We start from the raw sequence: 21016 nt of genomic DNA on the forward strand, positions 1-21016 counted from the left end.
TTGAAATTCAATTATAAGTCAGCCTTGGGTTCAGACTCTATCCGGAGAGCATGGATTTTGACTGCTTTCAAAGGATTTGAATAAGAACACATAATGCAAACTACTTTATGTTATTCGATTTGACCATTTATCCAGGCAGGTCATTTAAAAACAAATGGATTTTAATTCAACAGTCAAAATTTTACCAAGATTAAAATAAGTATTTTCTGTTGCAAAATTGTCACTGGAATGAAATTAAGCCCCTCAACCCTCAACCTAAAAACTCAACCTGACAGTCTGCACTCGGTACAAGAGGAAACAAACTCATCAGGATGGAGTCACATATTCCCTGCTGAATATTTTTATCGAAGGAAGCTTGCCTCAGTCAATAAGAATCTCTGCACACCTGAATGAGAGACACAGTGTTGAAGGACAAGCAGGGACAGACAAAAATACAATAGAACTTCTGCACTCAGTCAAACAAAGGTGAGACTGACAGACTGAACAAGAGGAGGCAGTGGAGAGACAGAGAAACAGAGGGTGGAGTTCTCTGCCAGAGAGTGGTGTGACAGGGTGTCAGGGACTGTGAAAGATTGTGTATTTCAGATTGTGTGCGCTTCTGACTGTCTCTCCCCATTTCACTCTTTTGCTTTGTTTACATGCGCATCTGTGTGCGTCTGTGTGCGTCTGTGTGCGTCTGTGTGCGTCTGTGTGTGCGTCTGTGTGCGTCTGTGTGTGCGTCTGTGTGCGTCTGTGTGTGCATGCAAACTGAGGTGTGGATTGAGCCTCTCAATTGAAGTCTGGGTATTTGGAGAGCCACTCTGTGCGGTGCGTCTAAAGGCCATGTTTGGTTACAAAAGGAATGAATTAATGCAGTCGTGATCAATGGCTTTGCACAAGCACACATTTACATGAGCACACACACACACACACACATATATACACACATGTGTGTGTGTATGCTAGGGAAGGTTTTACAATTTAATTTATTCTCCATAGAGGACAAATCTGACAATGAGGCCATTGGCTTAAAACATGTATGTGTGCGTTTGTGTGTATGTGAGTCTCTGTGTGTAGGTGGACCGTGGGACGGTTCATTAGTGGGTCTCTGTGTGTTTGACAGAGTGAACAGGTGTGGTTGTGTGGTTGTGTGCGTGTGTGCGTGTTTGTGTCTGTGTGTGCGAGAGAGAAAGAGAGAGAGAAAACTTTCTCTTCACTTGATCATCCAAAAGAGGATAAATGAAACCAAAAGTGCCCCCCCCCCACACACACACCCCACCAACACAAACACATCAATGTTAGAAGTAGCATCCGTGAACAGAGATGCATTTTAAGTTTTTGATACATTGTGTGTTTCCCTACTTGTGAATGTATTTCTTTGCAGACACACATGCAGACACACACACAACTCCTCAACCTGGGGCTGCATAATTTTCGAGAGGACACTACTTGACAGAGAATGTTGTTCCTCTCCACTGACCCTCCCTGTCACAAACACACATGTACAGTAAAATACACTCACACTCACACACACACACACACACATACACACACACACTTAGGCACAGCCTTCAGTTTTCCACGTTTGTTCCTCTGAGTATTACAACAACACCTGAATGCTTCATTCCATTTCCTTCCTCCATCTCTTTTGTCCCATCTCTCATGTCCGCTGACATCATTTATGTTGCATTCTGTGAAGTGTGCGTGTGTTGGAGCTGACAGGAGCCGTTTAATTCAGCGCCACGTGAGCCATGTGCAACTTCGCTCACGTCTGCCTGGCATGGCAATTTTTTCTGCTCCACAAACTTTTTGCATGAAGTCTGTCTCCCCTGAAATGAATGCTTAAGTGAAGTGCGTAACATAGTTTTGTCTTTGTCACTCGTGAATACCGTGTAGTAAACACACTCATAACAGAGAGTTGTGAGGTTGAGCAGCTGCTATTTCTTGTACCAAACTGTGCTGCTAATAAAAAAAACAGGATGAAGAGGATTCATTGTGGTGTAGTGATAAAAAAAATTTGCAAATCGCAGCCACATCATCTCATCATCATCTGTAGCCGCAGGGTAAGGATTACTTTCTGCTTGTTAATGTGCTGTAATCATATCAACAACCATAAGCACAAACATGAAATTCAACTGCACGCATGATTGAGTCCATTTCCATACTAATATAGTATCTCAAAAACTTTACTATCCCTTCTGAAACCAAAGGAAAATATATAAAAAAACTTCTCCCTGTTTTCAAAAGACTGTACGAGTGTGAGACATTGATTTTTGATGATGTTGTCTGAGGGTAATGATAATTCATGGGCTGATCCACTCATCGATCACAATTTTTTATTTGCACCAAAAAACAAACAGTGGAAACTGGCTGCAACGACAGTGCTTCGCTTGCGAGGAGACGTACCTTTGGCTATGCTAATGTAGGATTGACAAGCTGAGAATTACTGTGTACATCAGCATTTTCAAAAAGCTCCTTTCCCTCATCTCATTACAGTGCAGGGCTGGCAATTTCAAATCAACAAAACCCACATGGGAGAACATTTCTCAAAATCCCAGTTTCCAGGAATAGAAAATGTCAGATTAGCGGGAATAGAAATCGAAATGAAGAGAAAAACGTGTGTTTTCAATTTCATCTGCACTTTAGGGAACATAGTCAAAGAAAAAGACAAATACAGAAGAGGCTGCAGCAGGAGGCAGCACAAAGCTGCTCCACTCAGAGGTATAAACTCGGATCATTTAACATTTCAGCAGGACACAGAGAGCAGAGCTATTATACAGTACATTTGGGATTACATAAGATTACAAACAATGGAGCATATTGATTGTTTATTTCATTAATTTCACTGTTGTACACAGGCAGTATTTATACTCTATGTCCTTGCTAAATAGAAGAAGTAGAAGTGATATTCCTTGAAGGCATCGTTTGGTCCATATACCAGATATGGACACAAGAAGTATAAAACTTGCACAGTTGAGTTGACTTGAGTTATACAATACAGAGTAATAGCCCAACCGTATTACTTCAGTGCCCACAAAATCCTCCAAAAACTCCAAAAATGGATCTTTCATTTTATGTGTGGTGTTTTGGTCCAGGATGAGATTCGTTCACTTCATATTTGTGCTACACTACTACAAAGTGAACTGCTGATCAATGGATCGTAATGATCAGCACGATGTAATCAAAAGTGCTAGTTCCACTAAACCATCATGAAAAGCACAGTCATGGTTCCCAGATGATATTTACAGGATGGATTGTAACCTTTTCATATACAGTCCAATGCACTTCTTTTTTACTGAAATCTGTTTCTATGTGTCCAAATGACTTTCTTGATCCCAGATTTTTCCTATATGTCAAGCAGTGTGTTGACCTTTATGGTTTAAAGTGAAATATCTCGACACATTATGAATACAAATATCCTTGTTGAAAATATCATCATGTTGCTATTATTGTGACCATGCAAATATGCTAATGAAGGCATTCACCTTGGGCCAGCCGGCTGACTGAAAATAGAGATGTACGTCATGACTGTAGTAAAAGTCATAAACCCTACCCTCTCCATGTTAGCTTATTGGACATGGACCATTGTTTCCAATGCTTAATTTCTGTCGCTTTAGGTTTTTCTTATCACCCGTGTTCAAGACTTGGTTTGGTTTTAATCAGTTATTTTATAAAAATGGGCTGAGTTGACATGATTGACAGCTGAGATTGATTTGTGATTGGTTAAGCAGGTGCATGGTAGGTACCATATGGTTCCAAATGACATCACCAGCATGAAATGGCAACACACATTTCCAAGATCTTTTGGCTTCATGTTTGCAGTAAGAAGTGTTGACTCTTCCTTCTTTATATACATTCATTGGGCTAGCTGTAGTAAAGCCTCACAGAGAAGCTATGGCTGTGGACTTTCAGTAGTCTTCATTCAGTGCCAGGTTCAGACAGACAAGAGGGGACAACATTAAAACAGCACAGCTTAGCCGGCACATGCTTTTTTAAATTTAAATTCAGTCAATTATATATAAAATATATTTTTCTCCTTGCTTATGATGCTCTCATCTCCTGCGTACCTTGCAGAGGAGATGCTGGCTCCTGTCAGTCCGTGTGATTTTGTGCATCTGAATATGTGTCCAATTTATACACAGTCTCAGATTTAGTCAAGAAGTTTTCATGAATATACACTTTTTTTTACAAGAACACACTTTCATACAGTCTGTATATTGTATACGTGTGTGTGTGTGTGTGTGTGTGTTTGTGTGTGTGTGTGCCTGCAGGTCTTGCCCCAGGCTATTCTGGTGTCAGAAACTGCAAGCCTGTCAGCCAGATATTGCATCATTCTACGTATGCTCCAGACACACACACACACTGTTGTCTAAAAAAGGTGCCCATGGCCCGTCTCCCTGAGGACACACTTACTGTGTAAGACCTGCACAGATCCACTTTTCTAATGAGGGGACAGGAAACAGAGACAGACAGTGGTGTAAAGTTTAGAAACAGATGAATCCTTTCATTCAGAAGGCAATAATGCTGTGTTTGCACGTGTGTGTCTATATAAGTGTGTGTGTGTGTGTGTCTGTGAATTTTGTGGATTTTTGTATGTGTCTGCATTTGGAAGTGGGTTTCTCTCTGTGGGCAGATGTGATGAATTTTCATTAGAGCATTTCCTTATTAAGCCCATCTCTGGCCTTGTGTATGCCTTGCAGTCACCAACACACACACACACACACACACTGTCTCTTTGCTTTACACACACAAACAAACCACACATGTACACAGGCCTTAGATGAGAGCCGCTCTGTGAGCAATATGGGAATTAGTGTTTATAACAAGCTCAGAGAAGACCCCATACTGGGAATTCAAAAAGCCGATGTAATGGGTATTGATGCAGCACTCTGATATTAGCCATTAAGTCATATGGTATCTATACATGCGTAACGTATAATGCTGTTAGTTTTGCGTGTGCGCATTTAGAATGATAATCCATCCATTATCTATTCACCCTCTTCCTCACTCCTGTACCCTGTAGTACACTTGATTTTAACAAGCACAGTAATGCTGAAAATTAGCCTTTCACGTGCTTCGCCTCTTCACGGCCCTGACTCCTTCTCTCCTGTGTACTCCGTCTTATCGTCCCAACTCTTTTATTTGTCCCACTTTCACGTCACAGGAAGCCTGGGACCGACCTCAGGCTGCCGTGTACTCCACTCAATATTGAACGCTCACTCATCAACTCGGGCAATGAGCTCAGTAAGAATAAGTGGACTAATTTCTACTTAATACCATTATAATCTAACTGGAAATACATTTCGCAGGCCAAAATGATATTGATGACAATATGAGAGTGCTCTCAGCTGTGTTTGGAATATTTATTGCGTTATTATTTTCTAATTACACCCACCTCAATTTCTACATGCGCTTGTGAATCTATTTAAACTTCCTCTGAAGAATGCTAAACCCCAAGCGCTACACAAGCTGTGCTAAAAGTCAATTTTTTTATGTGTTCAGTCAAGTCTTGATTGATCAATAGGGAACAGGCTGCAACTGTCATGTCTTGTTACACACAGATGAGGAGACACACAGATTTGCACACAAGAAACACAATCTTGCTCATCTTATTAAAGGTGGGATGCTTTAATTACACCTATGAGGGCTATTGGGATGCAGAATATCTCCTTGCATTTTATTGTAAGCATGTATACCTGTGTATTTATTTCATTTACTTGCTCCACTCGTGGACGTACTCACTCAGACACACACACCCATTAGCGGAACAGTTAGAACATCGGGGGTTGCAACATGAGTCGTGGCCCCTGATGTTTTTCTCCACTACCTCGGTGAGGAATTGCCCTGATTAAACCGCTGTAGAGTTCTGCTAAAATGTGTGGGGATGGGCGAGGGCAAAACACGATGAAAGACACGAAGAGGCAGGGAAAGGTTCGGGAATGAAAAACAAAAGGACGAAAGCAAGAGATGAGTTTAAGCGAAATGATCGGAAATGAGTGGAATAGATGAATATGTTTTTCTCGTAGAGTCACACACCTGTGTCCATGCTGCCGAGATATAGGCAGAGTGACATGTCAGACACTAATGAGGAACAGATATATCCAGTCCACTTCTCCATCATGTAGGGACAGTTGTACAGTGAAGTGCGTGTATATGTGATGTTTAATGTTGTATGATGTGTGTGTGTGTGTTTGAGTGTATGGATGTGCTGTGTGTGTTCGTGTGTGCACAGCGTATGTGTATCTCTCAAGTGATTCGCGCTCACACAGACTCTGAGGCCTGTCATCTCTCGTTCACAGCGGCAGAAGTAACCCAAGGTCGGCCAGGGACCCTGCTGCTCTCACACTTCTCCTGAGGCAAAACATTGACATACTTACTAAAATGTTTTTTGTACAAACACACACCCATATGCATCTTGTTGTTGTTTATCTTATCACGTCGCAGATCTAGTGTCACCTCCTCACAAAGCCGATGCTCCACCACTTGATCACATCGTGCAGATAGCGGGATTTGCATCATGCCGATGCTGATAATGGCATCATTGTTGATTTACAAACATCGCTGTGCTGCAGCTGTTTGACGGCGACAAGGACACAGTGAAACACGTAACCACGTGAGTGACAACACATAAAAAAAAGCTGCAAAAGCAGCTTCACACGGGCACTTGCCGAAATAAAATATTTACATAACATACATTTACAATTATTTATTTCTGGAATGCAGGCACATCACCAGCCAAGCTACTCAGAGCAGACTGTCACACAGATCCTAATGTAATAGACCGCTCTTCTTTAGTATGTCAGTTTGCATTTATTGACGAGCTGCAAAATGCACCATTTGCCTTCACAGATGAGGAATGAAGGTTTGTTATTTTTTTCTGGACTGAGCATTGGCTTTTTTTTTCTTAGAATAACCTTGACGCCGAGAACCTCTGAAACATTTCCCCTCAGAGCTGATAAAAGGATATTCTATTCCAATACGTTTCATTTTGTGCCTTGCTGCAGCCTAAACAACACTTCTGAACAAGCACACGAACACACTCAGCCTCAGAGAAGTGCACAAAAGGATTGATTTAAGGTGCTGGAGCCGAAGTGCGATGTCTCGCGGGGGTGGGGCACACCTGAGGCTGTGTGTGCCAAAGGTTGTGTATTTCAAAGGCATAGGCAAAATGTACAGTAAACCATTGCATAGGTGTCAGTAGTTGAATCTTTTTTTAAAATGTGCATCTACATCCATCCATCCAAAATGTTCCAACCCAGAGAAATCCACAATTTTATTCAAGGTAATGAGAGATTTCATTTTGGTCACCTTTTAATTGCATCGTATCCTTTTTACAAGTGGCTTTGTCCATCTCTGCTATAATTTATCTGGGGCAAACAGCGTATGATGAAAAATAAACCTGCTGCTAGTAGGCCCCGACTTTACACATTGACAATAAAAACCATCAATAATCATGAGTTATTAGGACACATGCAGTATTTGAAGTTTACTTTGTACACAGTCAGGACATCAAGTGACTGGAACGATCTGGATTCATGATGCGACACCAACGATTAAAAAACGAAATAAAGGAGATCGTCAGTTTGTGTGAAGCTCGACAGAGAAGAGGAGACGCACACACACACACACACACACACACACCTGCAGACAGGAGAATAGTTTTTTCTGCCAATTATGGCACAACGCTGTGTTTTAAATTCATTGTTGCAGAAGAAGCGACACTCCATTACTCAAGTTCTACACGTGTGAGTTATTAGAAAAGAGCCAAGGAGCAGCCAAAAGTTTAGAAATCCTCGTGATATGGATATGAAGTCATACCGGCCAGCCCTAATTGCTGGCCAGTTAGCCAATTTTTTCCTCCCACTGATTGTATTGCTCACTTGTGGATCACGATCATTGGCAGTGTAACTCGACTAAAACACCAGCTCATCTGCAAACATGATTTGCACCTGAACACTTCATGTTAGATTTTCATGTTTAATGGTGGTGAGGACAAGAACTCCCATGATGCAGCGCTGCTTCACAATTTCATCAAACTAGGTCTTGTGTTACTGTTTTTATTTATGTGTCGTAGCCAAAGCCAAAATAAACTGTATTCCTGCACTCTCGAGACTCAACTCTCATTTTGACATCACTCACGTGCTCTGAGCTCAGTGGAGTGACTAAATGCAAACAGCTGATTTTACATCTGTAGGCTGTGTTCCAGCCACAGAACAGCCTCACGTACAGTAGTCTATATTAAATCCCCCATGATCAGGGATTTAAACTGAATGACATAAATATGACCTCTGTCTGAATCAGAGATCCATGATGTGTGCTTATTCAACTAGATCGTTGTAGCCGTGTAGCACGGTATGGCGAGCGACCCAAGAATGTGATGATGCATCTCTATTGGTTTGTGCCAAAACTATTGATATGATTGAAAAATAATAAAAGGGGATATTTATTCTTTAATTTGTTCATTTAAATACTTCCAATTGCTGAGATATGTTGTCCAGGTTTGTCAAGTTGTACCTGTTCATGATGAAAATGACATTCATAATTTCTAAAATAATTCAGTGACATTCACATGAGTGTTTCACTGCATTATAATGAAGTTAGATAATTTCCCAAACATGATCCTTGATGTTCTGTCATCAAAGTTGTGAAATAAAGCTTTAAAAAACTACAAATGAAAAATAACAATTTGAACAAAATCAATCAATTCTACCATTTCTGCCACTGAAACTTGAAAACACCCAGAAAATTGTGTGAAACTCGGTGACACTCTCAGCTGTGTTTGCTGCTGCTGAGAGCGTCGCTGAGGTTAAATGTCTCATTAGACTTCAATGCTTCATTTCATCTATAATCTCTGCTTTGACAAATCTGGCAAAGTCTTCAGGAGGATGAGTGACGTGAGTTTGTTTTGTAGAGGAGTTGCTCTGTCAAAGTGTTTTCTGACTTTGGGGACAGCCCCTCATACTCTCATATAGACATGAGTCACATAACACATTATCGCACAATGTTAACACACACATACAGTACAGATTAACTTGTGCGAACATTCACACACACACACACACACAGCTGTGAAGCTGTGAAGGTGAGAGGTACTCTCAATCTGCCTCTCCAGTTCTCTGTTTTACACTTTGCTCTATTCCCATTGTCTCTATCCACCTTTTCACTTAATCACAGTGCCTTTCTCCTTCTTGCCTTTCTGCTCCCATCATTTCTCACCTCTTTCCTCCATCTTCTCTCATCTTTTCCTCCTGTGTCTCCTCCAACTCTACATCATCCACAAGGTTCATACCGACTCAGGGTGTGGTGGTGTTTTTTTAAAACCTTTACACTTGAATCGCAGATTGCAAATCAGCATTTTAGACGAATCTAAGTACTTTCCAGTTCTCTGGGAATTTAGTGTTCAACACAACAAAAAGAGGCTCACATCATTTTAACTGTCAGCTTCAGTTAAACCCATACTGACTAGAGAAACTGGAGGAAGAGTTTGAAAAAAAAGTGTGAGGCCTGTGTAACGACACAATGCTACTGACTTTGTAGTAGTAATCAGTAGCTTCAGCATATTCCCAAAGCTGTTCCCAGGTCACTGCTTGTGTTTTCAAAATCACTTGCAGAGCGTTTTGAGACTCTTAAACATCAACAGTGGACATTTGGGGATTAATGCTCTAACAGCAGGTAAAGAGCAAAAACTGTGAAAATGAAAAATCTATTGGTGAGCGGATCTGTTGTCGGCAGTTGTTTCTGTAATTCGGAGGGGACATGTTGTTCCCAAAGCGACGGATGTGCTCCATTCACATCAAGTCAGCATCACCTCCACCATCCTGGACCTTGTCATGGGAATGTTGTTGCTCTTATGTAATCTGCTGGCAACACGCGGCCTTTTCAATCCAGCACAACGGTCCCCACGGTTTCACTGGGGCATTACACTCCAACGACGATGCACATATGGAGCGACGCGCACTCAACTCACATCTGCTACATTCGACACCACCGCAATGACATTTGCTCTCGCTCCCAGATACACACACTTGTGCACGCGTGCACATACACATGCAGTGTATCCCATGCAGCGCTTTGGATTAGGGGTGCAGATTAGAGATTACGGCCAGTGCTGGGATTACACAGTACTCTCCAGCCCTGCCTCCACCGTAGACCAGAAGAACCTCTAACCCTATCATATACAGTAGTGATGCTACACACATTCACTCGCACAAACACAGAAAGGGACATAATGGATTTCACATGATATTCAATTCTTAATCCTAAATTAGCACCAGCAAAAATGTCCTTTCATCTGAGGATTTCTATCGTCTTTCTGCTTTCAATGTCCTCACGTTTCCTATTTTTCCCAGTTCCTTTTTTCTTTATCTATTTATCTCAACACAACCCTGAAGTCATCTCCACAAAATTACCTGCTTATAGAATCACTCACATTAATGGAAGCTATCTATCAAATGCCTCATTCCCTCTTATCCCATATTTCTTGAATCAGTGACTTTCCGACAGGGACACAAGATAAAGAACAATTTCCACAAAGTGAAATAATAGAAATGAGTGATCCCGCAGGAATGGGTTAAAGTGGAGTGCTTAGGAGGAGGAGGAGGAGGAGGAGAAGGACCATGAGGATGGATGGCTGAAGCTTCCAGGGAATCTGTGTCCTGCAGTATAGACGTGTTTAAAGAATGTGGGTGAGGATTGCCTGAGGACTGTGGTGAGATGGCGTATCGATTGCTGATTCACTTTCTAGATCCTTGATTTTCCACCCAGGCGTTTGGGACCTTCTGTGGGGTCACAAGCTATTTTAGAGTGGACGTGATAAGAATAATCTCACGGTGAAATATACAGGGCGCCACAGTCTGAGAGTTTTGGACCCTTTATAAACTACCGGTCCAAAGTTTGCCAGCTTATCCAGTTGTATTTCTTTGAATTTATGTTCATCAATATCTTCAGAAATTAAAGTACAGGATAAATAGATGGAAATGTATAAAAAATACAAAAAAATATACAAGCAAACATCTTGTGCATTTGGACCCAGTGTCTGTAGCAAGATCCTGTCAATATACATTTTTGACGAGTCGCCAGTCAGTTTCAGCTGTCAATCATGACGGGCTCCTGTTTTGGGGAGCCGTCATGTCGGCCATCTTTAAATACAGTCTATGATTTTGACTCATCTTGCAGCTGGAGACAGTTCTGATTTCCAATCATTTGACAAAGTCCAATTCTTTTATTCTAAACTTTTGGGTCATTATCTTACTGATGAACTTCTGACAAACCGGTTTGTCTTTCTTTGTTACTTCCTTTTTATCACCATTCTTTCAATAGTATCTAGCAATACAGTTTTATAGTAAGTATCAGAGGTATAGTACCACAATTTTTTCCAGACAGAGGATTTACATATGGGAATTGTTTGCATTAACTGTTAAGGTTTCTTTTATTTCAACTGTTGCAGAAAACCTGAAAGTGAACCAATCAATGAAAAGAGCCTGTTTTCTATTGACATGATTTGTCCATTTCTTGCAGCTCTTCATGACCTGAACTTTTTGGGTTTCAAAACATTTGAAAGGTGGTGTATTTATTATGGAGATAGTGTATAGATATTTTCAGGCGAGCGCAGTGTTAACAGTAAGCTTAACTAGGTGAGGGGAGACATTTAAAGTCATGATTTTCACTGCAACTTTAAAGGGTCATGAACAGCTGATCTATTGCAGATCAGACAGCAAATCCTACACACACACATACACACACACACACAAACACACACACACGTAGACTGGGCTACAAACAAAAACAAATTTTCCCGTCATTAAAGCCCAGTACTCAGTACTCAGTGATTGCTGGAGAAGCCAGCTGCTTTAGGGACACAGGGACACTGCCCTTTATAAATAAAGTTTAACTTGAACTTGACAGACGTTGCACAGAATCTGCAGACTTTAGCAGAGTAAAGAGAAGCTTAGTGAGTAGCTTAGTATCTGTTGACAAGGTTGGCACGCAATCAGTCCGCCAGAAGCGTCAGTATCCAGACTGGTTCAGAAACCCGGCTTGGCTCGAGCCGCGGTTCTCCACTGCACTGTGTGTTTTTATGGCTGATGGTAACAGACCTGCTTTGGTGTCTCTGACTGCAACCACTGGAGGCTTTCATAATGTTTCATCAGTATACTCCTCTTCTTTAACATGCTCGTCCATGTGTCTGTGCAATCCCTTTATCTCTCTGTTACCTCAAGGTATCATCAAAATAATTGATGTTTACTCTCCCCCTTTCTAGTGCTATGATTGAAATGTCTTTCTTTTTATTTCTTAGGTGAATGACGTCATGCCATTTGGGTGCCTTGCCCTGCGAGACGGGCGTATGTACGATAGCATATCTGATGTCACGGACAAATATGAGATTGGACAGGTCCTCCGAGCGTAAGTCCCATGAAGCCTTATGCATGTATCTCTGTTGCCTTTTCCTTCTCTTACCATGAAGAATTCATGGACTCATTCCAGTCCTCCCAACTGGTTTTTATATCCTCTTCATGAATCATTTCAAAACTGAATTGGAACCATTTCCACTGCAGATTGTGGTTTGGCAAATCAAAAGGTATCAGTGAAAGAATGGCAGAATGTATTACATGAGTGATGTGTTTTCCAAATTTTTGCCAACCATTAGTCTGTATGTTTTTGTTCATGACAGTTCATGTGACACGCTGTTGGAGGTCTATAATTTATTCAGTCTAAATATTACATTATCCTGCCTGGAAAAGCAGAAAGCTGTGGAAATCACTGCTGCTTGACTGGCCAAATACGGACCACTTTTTTTTCCCCTGGACACCTCTCTTTGACACACACACACACACACACACACACACACACACACACACACACACACACACACACACACACACACACACGTATCAGTGTAAGAGGCCATATGGCAACATCAGCATCTGGCTGCAGAGATTTCTGCTCATCTTTTACATAACACGTACATAAGCACAAATTTAGGTGTATAACTGATTATGTGGTGATGAAATGTGTGATTATTTCTTTCGGTTTGTTTTTCTGTTCTGGGTGTTATTCAGTCAATTCAATTTTATTTGTGCACTTTGCATAGTAAGGGAGAGACCTTACAGACCTACAGAGAAATCCAAGAGTTCCCACAACGAGCAAGCGACTGTGGTTATTGAACCTTTCATCCTTCTCCATTGTTAGAATGATAAGGAAGACAAAAGGTGCCATCGTGTATTCCTGAGAGCATTATTGGGCATGAAATATTCAGTGTGAACTTTGACAACATTTTACTTTAATTTTACATCACACACTCCTCAAAAATCCATTTGAATGAAGCTCCTCTATGGCTCCAAATCAGAGATTACCCAGCTGATGGACCCTTTTCATTGAAATTCTTTTATCGTATTTCACCAAACAGCTTTGCCTCCACAGTTTGAATATTAAGGTTTTCTCTCTCTTGGGCCATTTTCTCTTTGTCTCTATGTGGATCAACAACTCTTAACACATAGACGCACATGTCCTCTTTATTCTAACATCATGTTAGTCTTTTTTTGCATTTTCTTAGCGTGTCTGTCTCTCGGTCTATTTTCTCTCCTTGTGTAGGAAGGAGTTCTGCGAGCTGTGCCTGGCCAAGGACCGACAGACAGACAAGGTGTTTGTCTGCAAGAAATTCCTCAAGAAGGATGGCAGAAAAGTCCGCAAGGCTGCCAAGAACGAAATCATGATCCTGAAATTGTACGCAGTCAGTCTGTTTGCAGACGGATGAATGATCAGGCGATGGAGAGCAGTGGAGAGAGAGAATGAGAGAATGTTTTGTTATTTGATTTTATGTGCCCACGCAGTCTAGTTTATAGACAATGCAAAAGACAATGAATGGTTCGTGCCGCTCAACTGCTTGTGAGGCACTTCAGTGTTGTAAGGTTATAGTGCGTGACTTTTTCTTTTTGCTGTTTCAGGGTCAATCACCCAAACATACTTCAGCTGATTGACACGTATGAGACCAGGAAAGAATACTTCATCATCCAGGAGCTGTGAGTGTTTCTCCAACTGTTTCCCCATTTATCTTTCTCGTTCAATGTGTATAAGTATGTGTGTCTGTGATAATTGTGTATCAGCCTCCATGTATCCATCAGCTGGAGGGTAGGGATCGAGCCCATCCTCTTATTAAAGTGTGCTCTGTTTCTCCCCTCAGCAGCAGAGGAAGGTGTTAGATTTGATGAGATATTTTGCTCTCAGTAACACTCGACATTACCCAGTGCTCCTGAAGCACTGGTTTGTTGTAAGAGAGTCTCCACAGGCAGTCTAGGAACAATACGCCAGAGACGTCCACTTCACTTGTGGCTTTGTCACCTGCATTTGAAAATGATAAGATTCACTGAAGCCTTTTTTCTGTTACTGAAACAAACAGAGACTGACTCGACCCAAAGTGACTGCAGATATCTGTGTCTGTTTCTGTCGTGTCCTCCACCCTTTTGGTCCAGGTGGTAGCTCCAATGCTGAGGGTGATCATTTGTGCACCGTCCATAGTTAACCAAGTCTTTCAGAGTAATGACCAATACTTTTTAAATTGCTCAGCAGTGATAGCTTTGGGCCAACAGGAGCAGATTGCCTTACCAATGGACTATAAACAAGAGCACAGGGCTTTCGATAACTGTGTTATTCAGTGCTAAGAGTGAATTAATGTGTTGCAACATGTGGTTAACAGTCGTGCCGAGTTGCAATTGACCTTTTTAATTAGTCAATTTGGAGATGTGTGCACTGATGTTTTCTTGTTTTGTGTTTTCACCTGTGCAACCGCTTGCAGCGCCACAGGAGGAGACGTATTCGACTGGATTCTGGACCAGGGGAATTACACGGAGAGAGACGCTTCCAATGTCATCAGACAAGTCCTTGAGGCTGTGGCTTACTTACACTCCCTCAACATAGTTCACAGGAACCTGAAGGTGCACATCTCATTCATGTCCTCTCACTACATTATAGCACTTGGCTAATGACTTCTATTGCCTCTATAAAAGTACAGGATGAAATGTATAACAGAGAGTATAGAGTGGCCGTCTTCACCACCACACCCCTGAAAGCAATTTCAGTATTTAGTCAACAGATTCTCTGTAGAGACACATAAAGGCGTTGCACTGCCATCTAAGTTAATGACTCAACGTTTGATAACATTTTTAGCAAGGGAGTAAACGCTAGCTTTATGGCTTAATGCAGTCTCTGGTGACACACGCTCACACACACACACACACACACACACACAGGGAGAGAGAGAAAGAGAGATGTATATCTTCATCCCACATTATCACCCCATTAGGATGGAATTACAGCATCTCTTGGGCTTCAGACTCCCCCTGCTGGTAGAAGCCGGAATCTTCTCTCAGTCTATTTGACCGGGACTGTTAAATCTACACAATCAAAATGACATATTGAGATGAATGCAGAGGTAGAGATGAAGATGCAGTGATAACATTACAACACACATTAGAGTGTTACCGCTGTAATTTTGAATCTGGTCATCCATTAGTTTTTATACATGACATTATTTTTAAATGCACCTATTGAGGAACTTGTTATCATTTAGTTTTTAACAGCTCTAACTACAAAGTTATTATTGTTGTTGTTGTTGTTGTTGTTGTTGTTGTTGTTGTTATTGCTGTGATATTGTCAATTTATTAAACTGAGTAACACACAATAATAAATAAATAAACTGAACATGTTTAGTGACTTTTCCCTTAATGACTTTAAATAGATGGGCTTCTGTTTATGTGTATTTGTACGAGAATACTTCTTCTTTCCCTCTTTTTGTTTAGCTGGAAAACCTTATGTACTACACAGAAAACAACCACAACAAAGTAGTTCTGCGAGATTTCTACCTGTCCAGGTTTGAGAACGGGCCCATCACAGAGCCTTGTGGAACACCAGAGTACCTGGGTAGGATTCTTCATTTAACACTGTTAGATGACAGCTGTGTTTTTTGGGAAATGAGCAGCCTTTCCAACAAACCACTACTTTTAAAACCTTTATGTTTATGTCTCTCTGTCCTCTTATACTGTGCGTCCTTCTAACAACTTTACCTTTTGTTGTGAATACAGGCCTGGGGGCAGGCATACATTACTTTTTTTGAGTTCTGCTGAAAATTATAATTTGCTGCAAAGCACATAGAACTGAGAGCATCCAACTCTTGCCCTCTTCCTCCTTTTCCCACTCTTGTCATCTCATCTCACATCCTGTCTCACTACTCTCTGTCTCCCTGAGGTTTATGCGAGGGCAACTTGGAGAGCCGAGCTGTGCTTTGGCCTGATTCCCTCTGCTGAAAGGCCAGGACAGTTATTCATGATGCTGAGCTGAGTAATTAGACAAATAAATAAGGAAAGGGAGCAGAGGCTGTGACAGGAAAGGAATGAGAAAAGGAGTGCAAAAAAAGGGGAAGCTATTGTCTTTGCAGGGTGAAATTATAATTTTGGTCTGAAGCCATTTCAATATCTCTTCCTCTGACACTCACTGTATGTCTGCTCTCCTCTGCTCTTTCTCAGCTCCTGAAGTGGTGGCTCGGCACCGATATGGTCGTCCTGTGGACTGCTGGGCTGTGGGTGTTATAATGTTCATACTGTGAGTCTCCATTAGTAAATACCAAAGCTATAATTTAATAAATCTTGCAGGACAACAAGAACCCAGCTGCAAATAAAACTTTTAGCTGAATAATTGCTTTGCTTTATTTATGAAGGCTGTTTCCAGTAATTACTGGCATAGTTTTGGTGTTATATCCCTTCCTCTATCTCCTTCCTTTTTTGCAGCTTATCAGGTAACCCTCCTTTTTATGATGAGACAGAGGAGGAGAACACAGATCTGCATAATCGCATCATCTTCTGTCGCATTGTCGCTGGGGACTTTGAGTTTGATTCTCCTTACTGGGATGATATTTCACCTGCAGGTACATGGCTCCACCACACGCTGGTAATAACCACCCAGCTGAAGGTCCAACTATATGTCAGTCGCTTTAATTTAAAGGGCTGATGATTAAGATATTTGATGTCACATATGTCAAAATTACCATCATGCATTCTGACTACATCTTGATCATCCGTATAAGTCCTCATTACAAACGACAGCCCTCAAATTGGCCATTTGCCTTTTTCGTTGCTCTTTCTCTTTCAGCTAAGGAGCTCGTCTGTCGACTTATGGAAGTGGACCAGATGCTCAGAATCACTGCACAAGATGCTCTCTGGCATGAATGGTAAATCTGTGCAAATGTATTGTATTCACAAGGACAAAAACCTTCTGAAACATGTCTTCAGGGCTCACTCTCACTTGTGTGCTGTCTGTCCTCTTCATCAGGATTGCAGGGAATGGGGCCTCAGAGAAAAACCTAAAGGATGGAGTGTGTGCCCAGTTTGAGAAGAACTTTGCGAAAGCCAAGTGGCGGGTACGGATTCACTTCATTTTTCTTTTGCAGCGAATGAAGTTTGGCTTTAATGAATATGAGAATAATCAGCCTATTTGTAATGATGATGCTTTTAGTTCAGCATACAGCTCTGCAGATGCATGTTTAAATTTGCATGATACTGTATATGGTCATCAGGGTGTCATGGGGGAAATGAACGCTGAAGAAAAAGAAGGAGGTAATCGAGATGGAAATGCTGAATTAACAGCATAAGTAACAGCTATAATCCTCTTCTCTCTTTCCCCCATGTGGTTCCCAGGAGTTGAAGGTATTGTAGTTCATTCTGAGGGAGAGTGGAAGGACGGAGCATGGGCAGAAACTCACATTTAGTCTGGCATGATTCGATAAAAATAACATCTTTCATATGGCTGAACACCCTCTTGAAGCAAAAAGAGGTTTCTGTAGTTAATAATGACCCAAAGGAGACACACGTTAACTTTAAACCTCAGTCTGCTTTGTGATGTATTGATCATGGCGTTGGCTAAAGTGAAGCTCTTCTCATAAGCTCTGTCCTTATCCACTGTCACTCTGCCTGTTCCAGAAGAGATCCATCCACTTTTGCCCCACTTGTCTACATTGGATTAGGCTCAGATGTTCATAGTGGCCCGCTCTGCTCCTTTCTTACTCCTCATCTGCACATGTTTGTAAAACCAGACTGGTGTAAACAAGATAATGATCAACAACAGGGAAGAGGGTTTGCTGCTCATATACCTGTTTTACATTAGTGTAGATAAGGAGGGAGAAATGGAAAGGATATAAGGGATATAGGCCACTGTGGACTGTTGAAGTGCAGTGATTTGAACTGTTAAGGCCCTCTGTCATTCCTCTAATGTGAATCCTGGCTCATTGTCCCATACTGTACCTCAGTGTTACATTCAAGTCATACTTGAAACTATATACAGAAGCTGCTCCGTCAAGCCATGTTGTATTCAGTGACATTTCTGTGTCCAAACGGCTTTTTCGCTTCCAGAGAATCAATTCCTTGGTTTAGAAACAACCTCTAAGATCACACATTCCCCCAAACTCCTTCAGTGTTTGTGTATTAAAAGGAATGAGATGAGTGTGGGTGAAGGAGTTTCACACTTATCTGCTCATTTGCCTTTTCCACTCTGTCAACAAGCAGTCAAGGAGTTGCTTGGGGAGAGTGAGTCTTGAGATTGATTTAAAACAGGGTGCAATATGTCATAGCCTCCTGGAAGTAAACAACTGGCAATAATCTTGTTGCACTGTTCACTTGATGCGAATCATATCTCGTAGCATGATGGTGCTAGATCATGGTGCCTTGACGAGCTTTTTGTCCAACGCTTGTCATGGAAGCTTAGTTTTTATGTTTTACCATAACCAACTATAGTATCAAGGGTTTGTGTTATTTTAATTTTCTTCCTCCTGCTATCCTTCTCTCCATTTTCTTTGCCTCTATCTGTTCTGCAGAAAGCGATCCGTGTGACCACCTTCATGCAACGACTGAAGAATTCAGAGGCTTTAATTGACAGTTCAGCCGAAGGTCAGGGCAGCGAAGAGACAGGAGACGGCGAGGGCGGTGTGTCTCAGGGTACAAGTGAGGAGGGAGACAAGGGGACAAGCGATGGAGGGGTGACATCAAGTAGTGTGTCTTTAGAGGTCACCGTTGAAAACACGCCACCAGGTATGGACCAGGATGAAGGGAGGAGTAAGCTAGAAGAAAAACTTGAGGAGATAAACATGACTTTAGGCCCGTCTGTGGGCACTTCCCCTTCAGATATTCAGGAGCCTCTCTGTCCGACACATGCAGCCACCAAATTCACAGAAGAGGAACCAGAAATGATTGGTTCAAAGAAGGCAGCAGGTGATGGAGCCAGAAAAATGGCCGCCAATTTGGGTCAAAATAGATTTCCTCCAGAATCCAAACCGACCCCTGAGGCGACGCATGACCCCTCCAAGCTGTCCGATGGTTCTTCAGGCACTAATCTTGACAAAAAACACAAATCCATGTCACCTGATCCCAGCAGCAAATGTAAAATGGCTGCAACGCTCCATGGCACTCCGCCCATAGCATCTACTGACACCACGGCCTCGCCAGACAAGAGAGGAGCCGCTCAGAAGGGACAAAAGGACGAGACTGATGGAAGCTGGTGTCAGACACAACTACCAGAGGCTGTGGCAGAAAGGTCAGTGGCAGCAGCAGTCACTCCAGCTATAGGGCCCGGAGCAGTGGCAGATGTAGGACTAGGAGTTAGTTTAAGGGGTGATGCTAGCCCTATTGGTAGAAGGGATCAGGATTCCAGGAGAACAGACAGATACAGTGCTGAGTTTAGCGTAGCTCGGGCCGGTCCTGCAACCGGACAGGGTTGTTACACAGTTGGCAGTTCTGCAAGCTTGGGTCGTCATACCACACCTTACAACCCAGAAGTTGGGATGGGGATAGCAGGGAGCTATGTGAGTCCATACAGCTCCCTGTATACGAGTGGCGGAGGGTTAGCATTATATGGGACAGGGCTACAGCATGGAGGAGGCGGGAGCAGCTCTACAAGCGACTGGCAAATGGATAGCGTGATAGAGCAGATAGAGAAGCAAATGGCAGCCGTGCTGGAGAAGATTGAGGGAGACATGCCCTCGCTACTGGAGCAGATCAGTGACTGCCCCGCCGAACAGCCACGAGCCCGGAGCACACACACCTCGCCCGCCACCTCCCGCGCACACTCCTCGACTGCAACTTCAGCCACACCGCCACCTCTTCCCACCTCTCCCAGGCCCGCCCTGCCGTCTCTCCCCCGCCTTACTATCCCTCCGCCATCCTACCCCCCACCCTCTCCACCCACACAAGCCTCACCCCAGGCAGCAGGAGAGCAGGAAGACGGGGATGGACAGAGGGGTGCTGCACATCACAGCCAGTCTCCGAGAGCTGGGTTGGGCAGGGGTCTATGAAGCAGGTGTCGATGTAAAACCCAACACCTGCAGCACTGGATTTAAAGTTTAAATTGGAGGGTTTAACAACGCTCACCCAGAAGTATTATCCCGTTTGCTCACCAGGAGAAAAGTAACCATACACAGTGTTGCTTGGTTTGGCTGTGTATTCATACTGAGATGGCCGTTTAGAGAAATCTCCCTATGACACTCAAATAGCTGGGGTCTAAGGGGAGTAGAGTACTTTGTCTGTCTTTATGGCAGCTGCAGAGACAAAGATCGCACCAAGTTTGTATTTTAAATCTAGATTGTGTGCATGAATGCACTCCACGCAATCACCTCATACTGAAATCCAAGCTCAAAATCGCAAAGCTACACAAGTAAAATAAGCTGAGCAATTATTTTGATTTGCATTTTTCCCAGAAAATGTAAATAAAAACCTGGATTCCTAGTCTTTGCTCATGTTGTGACCTTCCTTCTATCCAAACTGACATTTAACCTATTTTTTTCAAAATCTGCTCACCCATTTTGATTGTAGTTTTCATTCCTTTTTATTTATGTACCTATTCCTTGTACAGTGAGGCTGCTATATCATCAGCTCGCAGTTACAATGTTGTACAGAAGTATGTGAAACTAAACTGATCAAGCATTTCCACTGGCGGCTGGAGACAGATTATTTGTTATATAGTGTCCTTAAACTTGAACCATCACTCAGAGTCTTGTGAGCTG

At 42.3% G+C, this 21016-nt stretch overlaps 1 protein-coding gene across 1 annotated transcript in view; it reads left to right on the plus strand.

Annotated features, from left to right (window-relative positions):
* The window catches only part of camkvl (CaM kinase-like vesicle-associated, like), a 35603-nt gene extending 15145 nt beyond the window's left edge, over window positions 1–20458 (plus strand). Inside the window, exons 2-11 of the mRNA XM_020095925.2 lie at window positions 12275–12381; window positions 13570–13701; window positions 13923–13997; window positions 14771–14909; window positions 15774–15894; window positions 16497–16572; window positions 16758–16894; window positions 17119–17197; window positions 17299–17386; window positions 18836–20458. Coding sequence (XP_019951484.2) covers window positions 12287–12381; window positions 13570–13701; window positions 13923–13997; window positions 14771–14909; window positions 15774–15894; window positions 16497–16572; window positions 16758–16894; window positions 17119–17197; window positions 17299–17386; window positions 18836–20308 — 2415 coding nt within the window. The 5' untranslated portion in view covers window positions 12275–12286 and the 3' untranslated portion in view covers window positions 20309–20458. The remainder of the gene's footprint in view (window positions 1–12274; window positions 12382–13569; window positions 13702–13922; window positions 13998–14770; window positions 14910–15773; window positions 15895–16496; window positions 16573–16757; window positions 16895–17118; window positions 17198–17298; window positions 17387–18835) is intronic.
* Window positions 20459–21016: the final 558 nt, after the last annotated feature.

Source organism: Paralichthys olivaceus, chromosome 6 (assembly GCF_024713975.1).
Source record: "Paralichthys olivaceus isolate ysfri-2021 chromosome 6, ASM2471397v2, whole genome shotgun sequence".
Classification (NCBI taxonomy): domain Eukaryota; kingdom Metazoa; phylum Chordata; class Actinopteri; order Pleuronectiformes; family Paralichthyidae; genus Paralichthys; species Paralichthys olivaceus.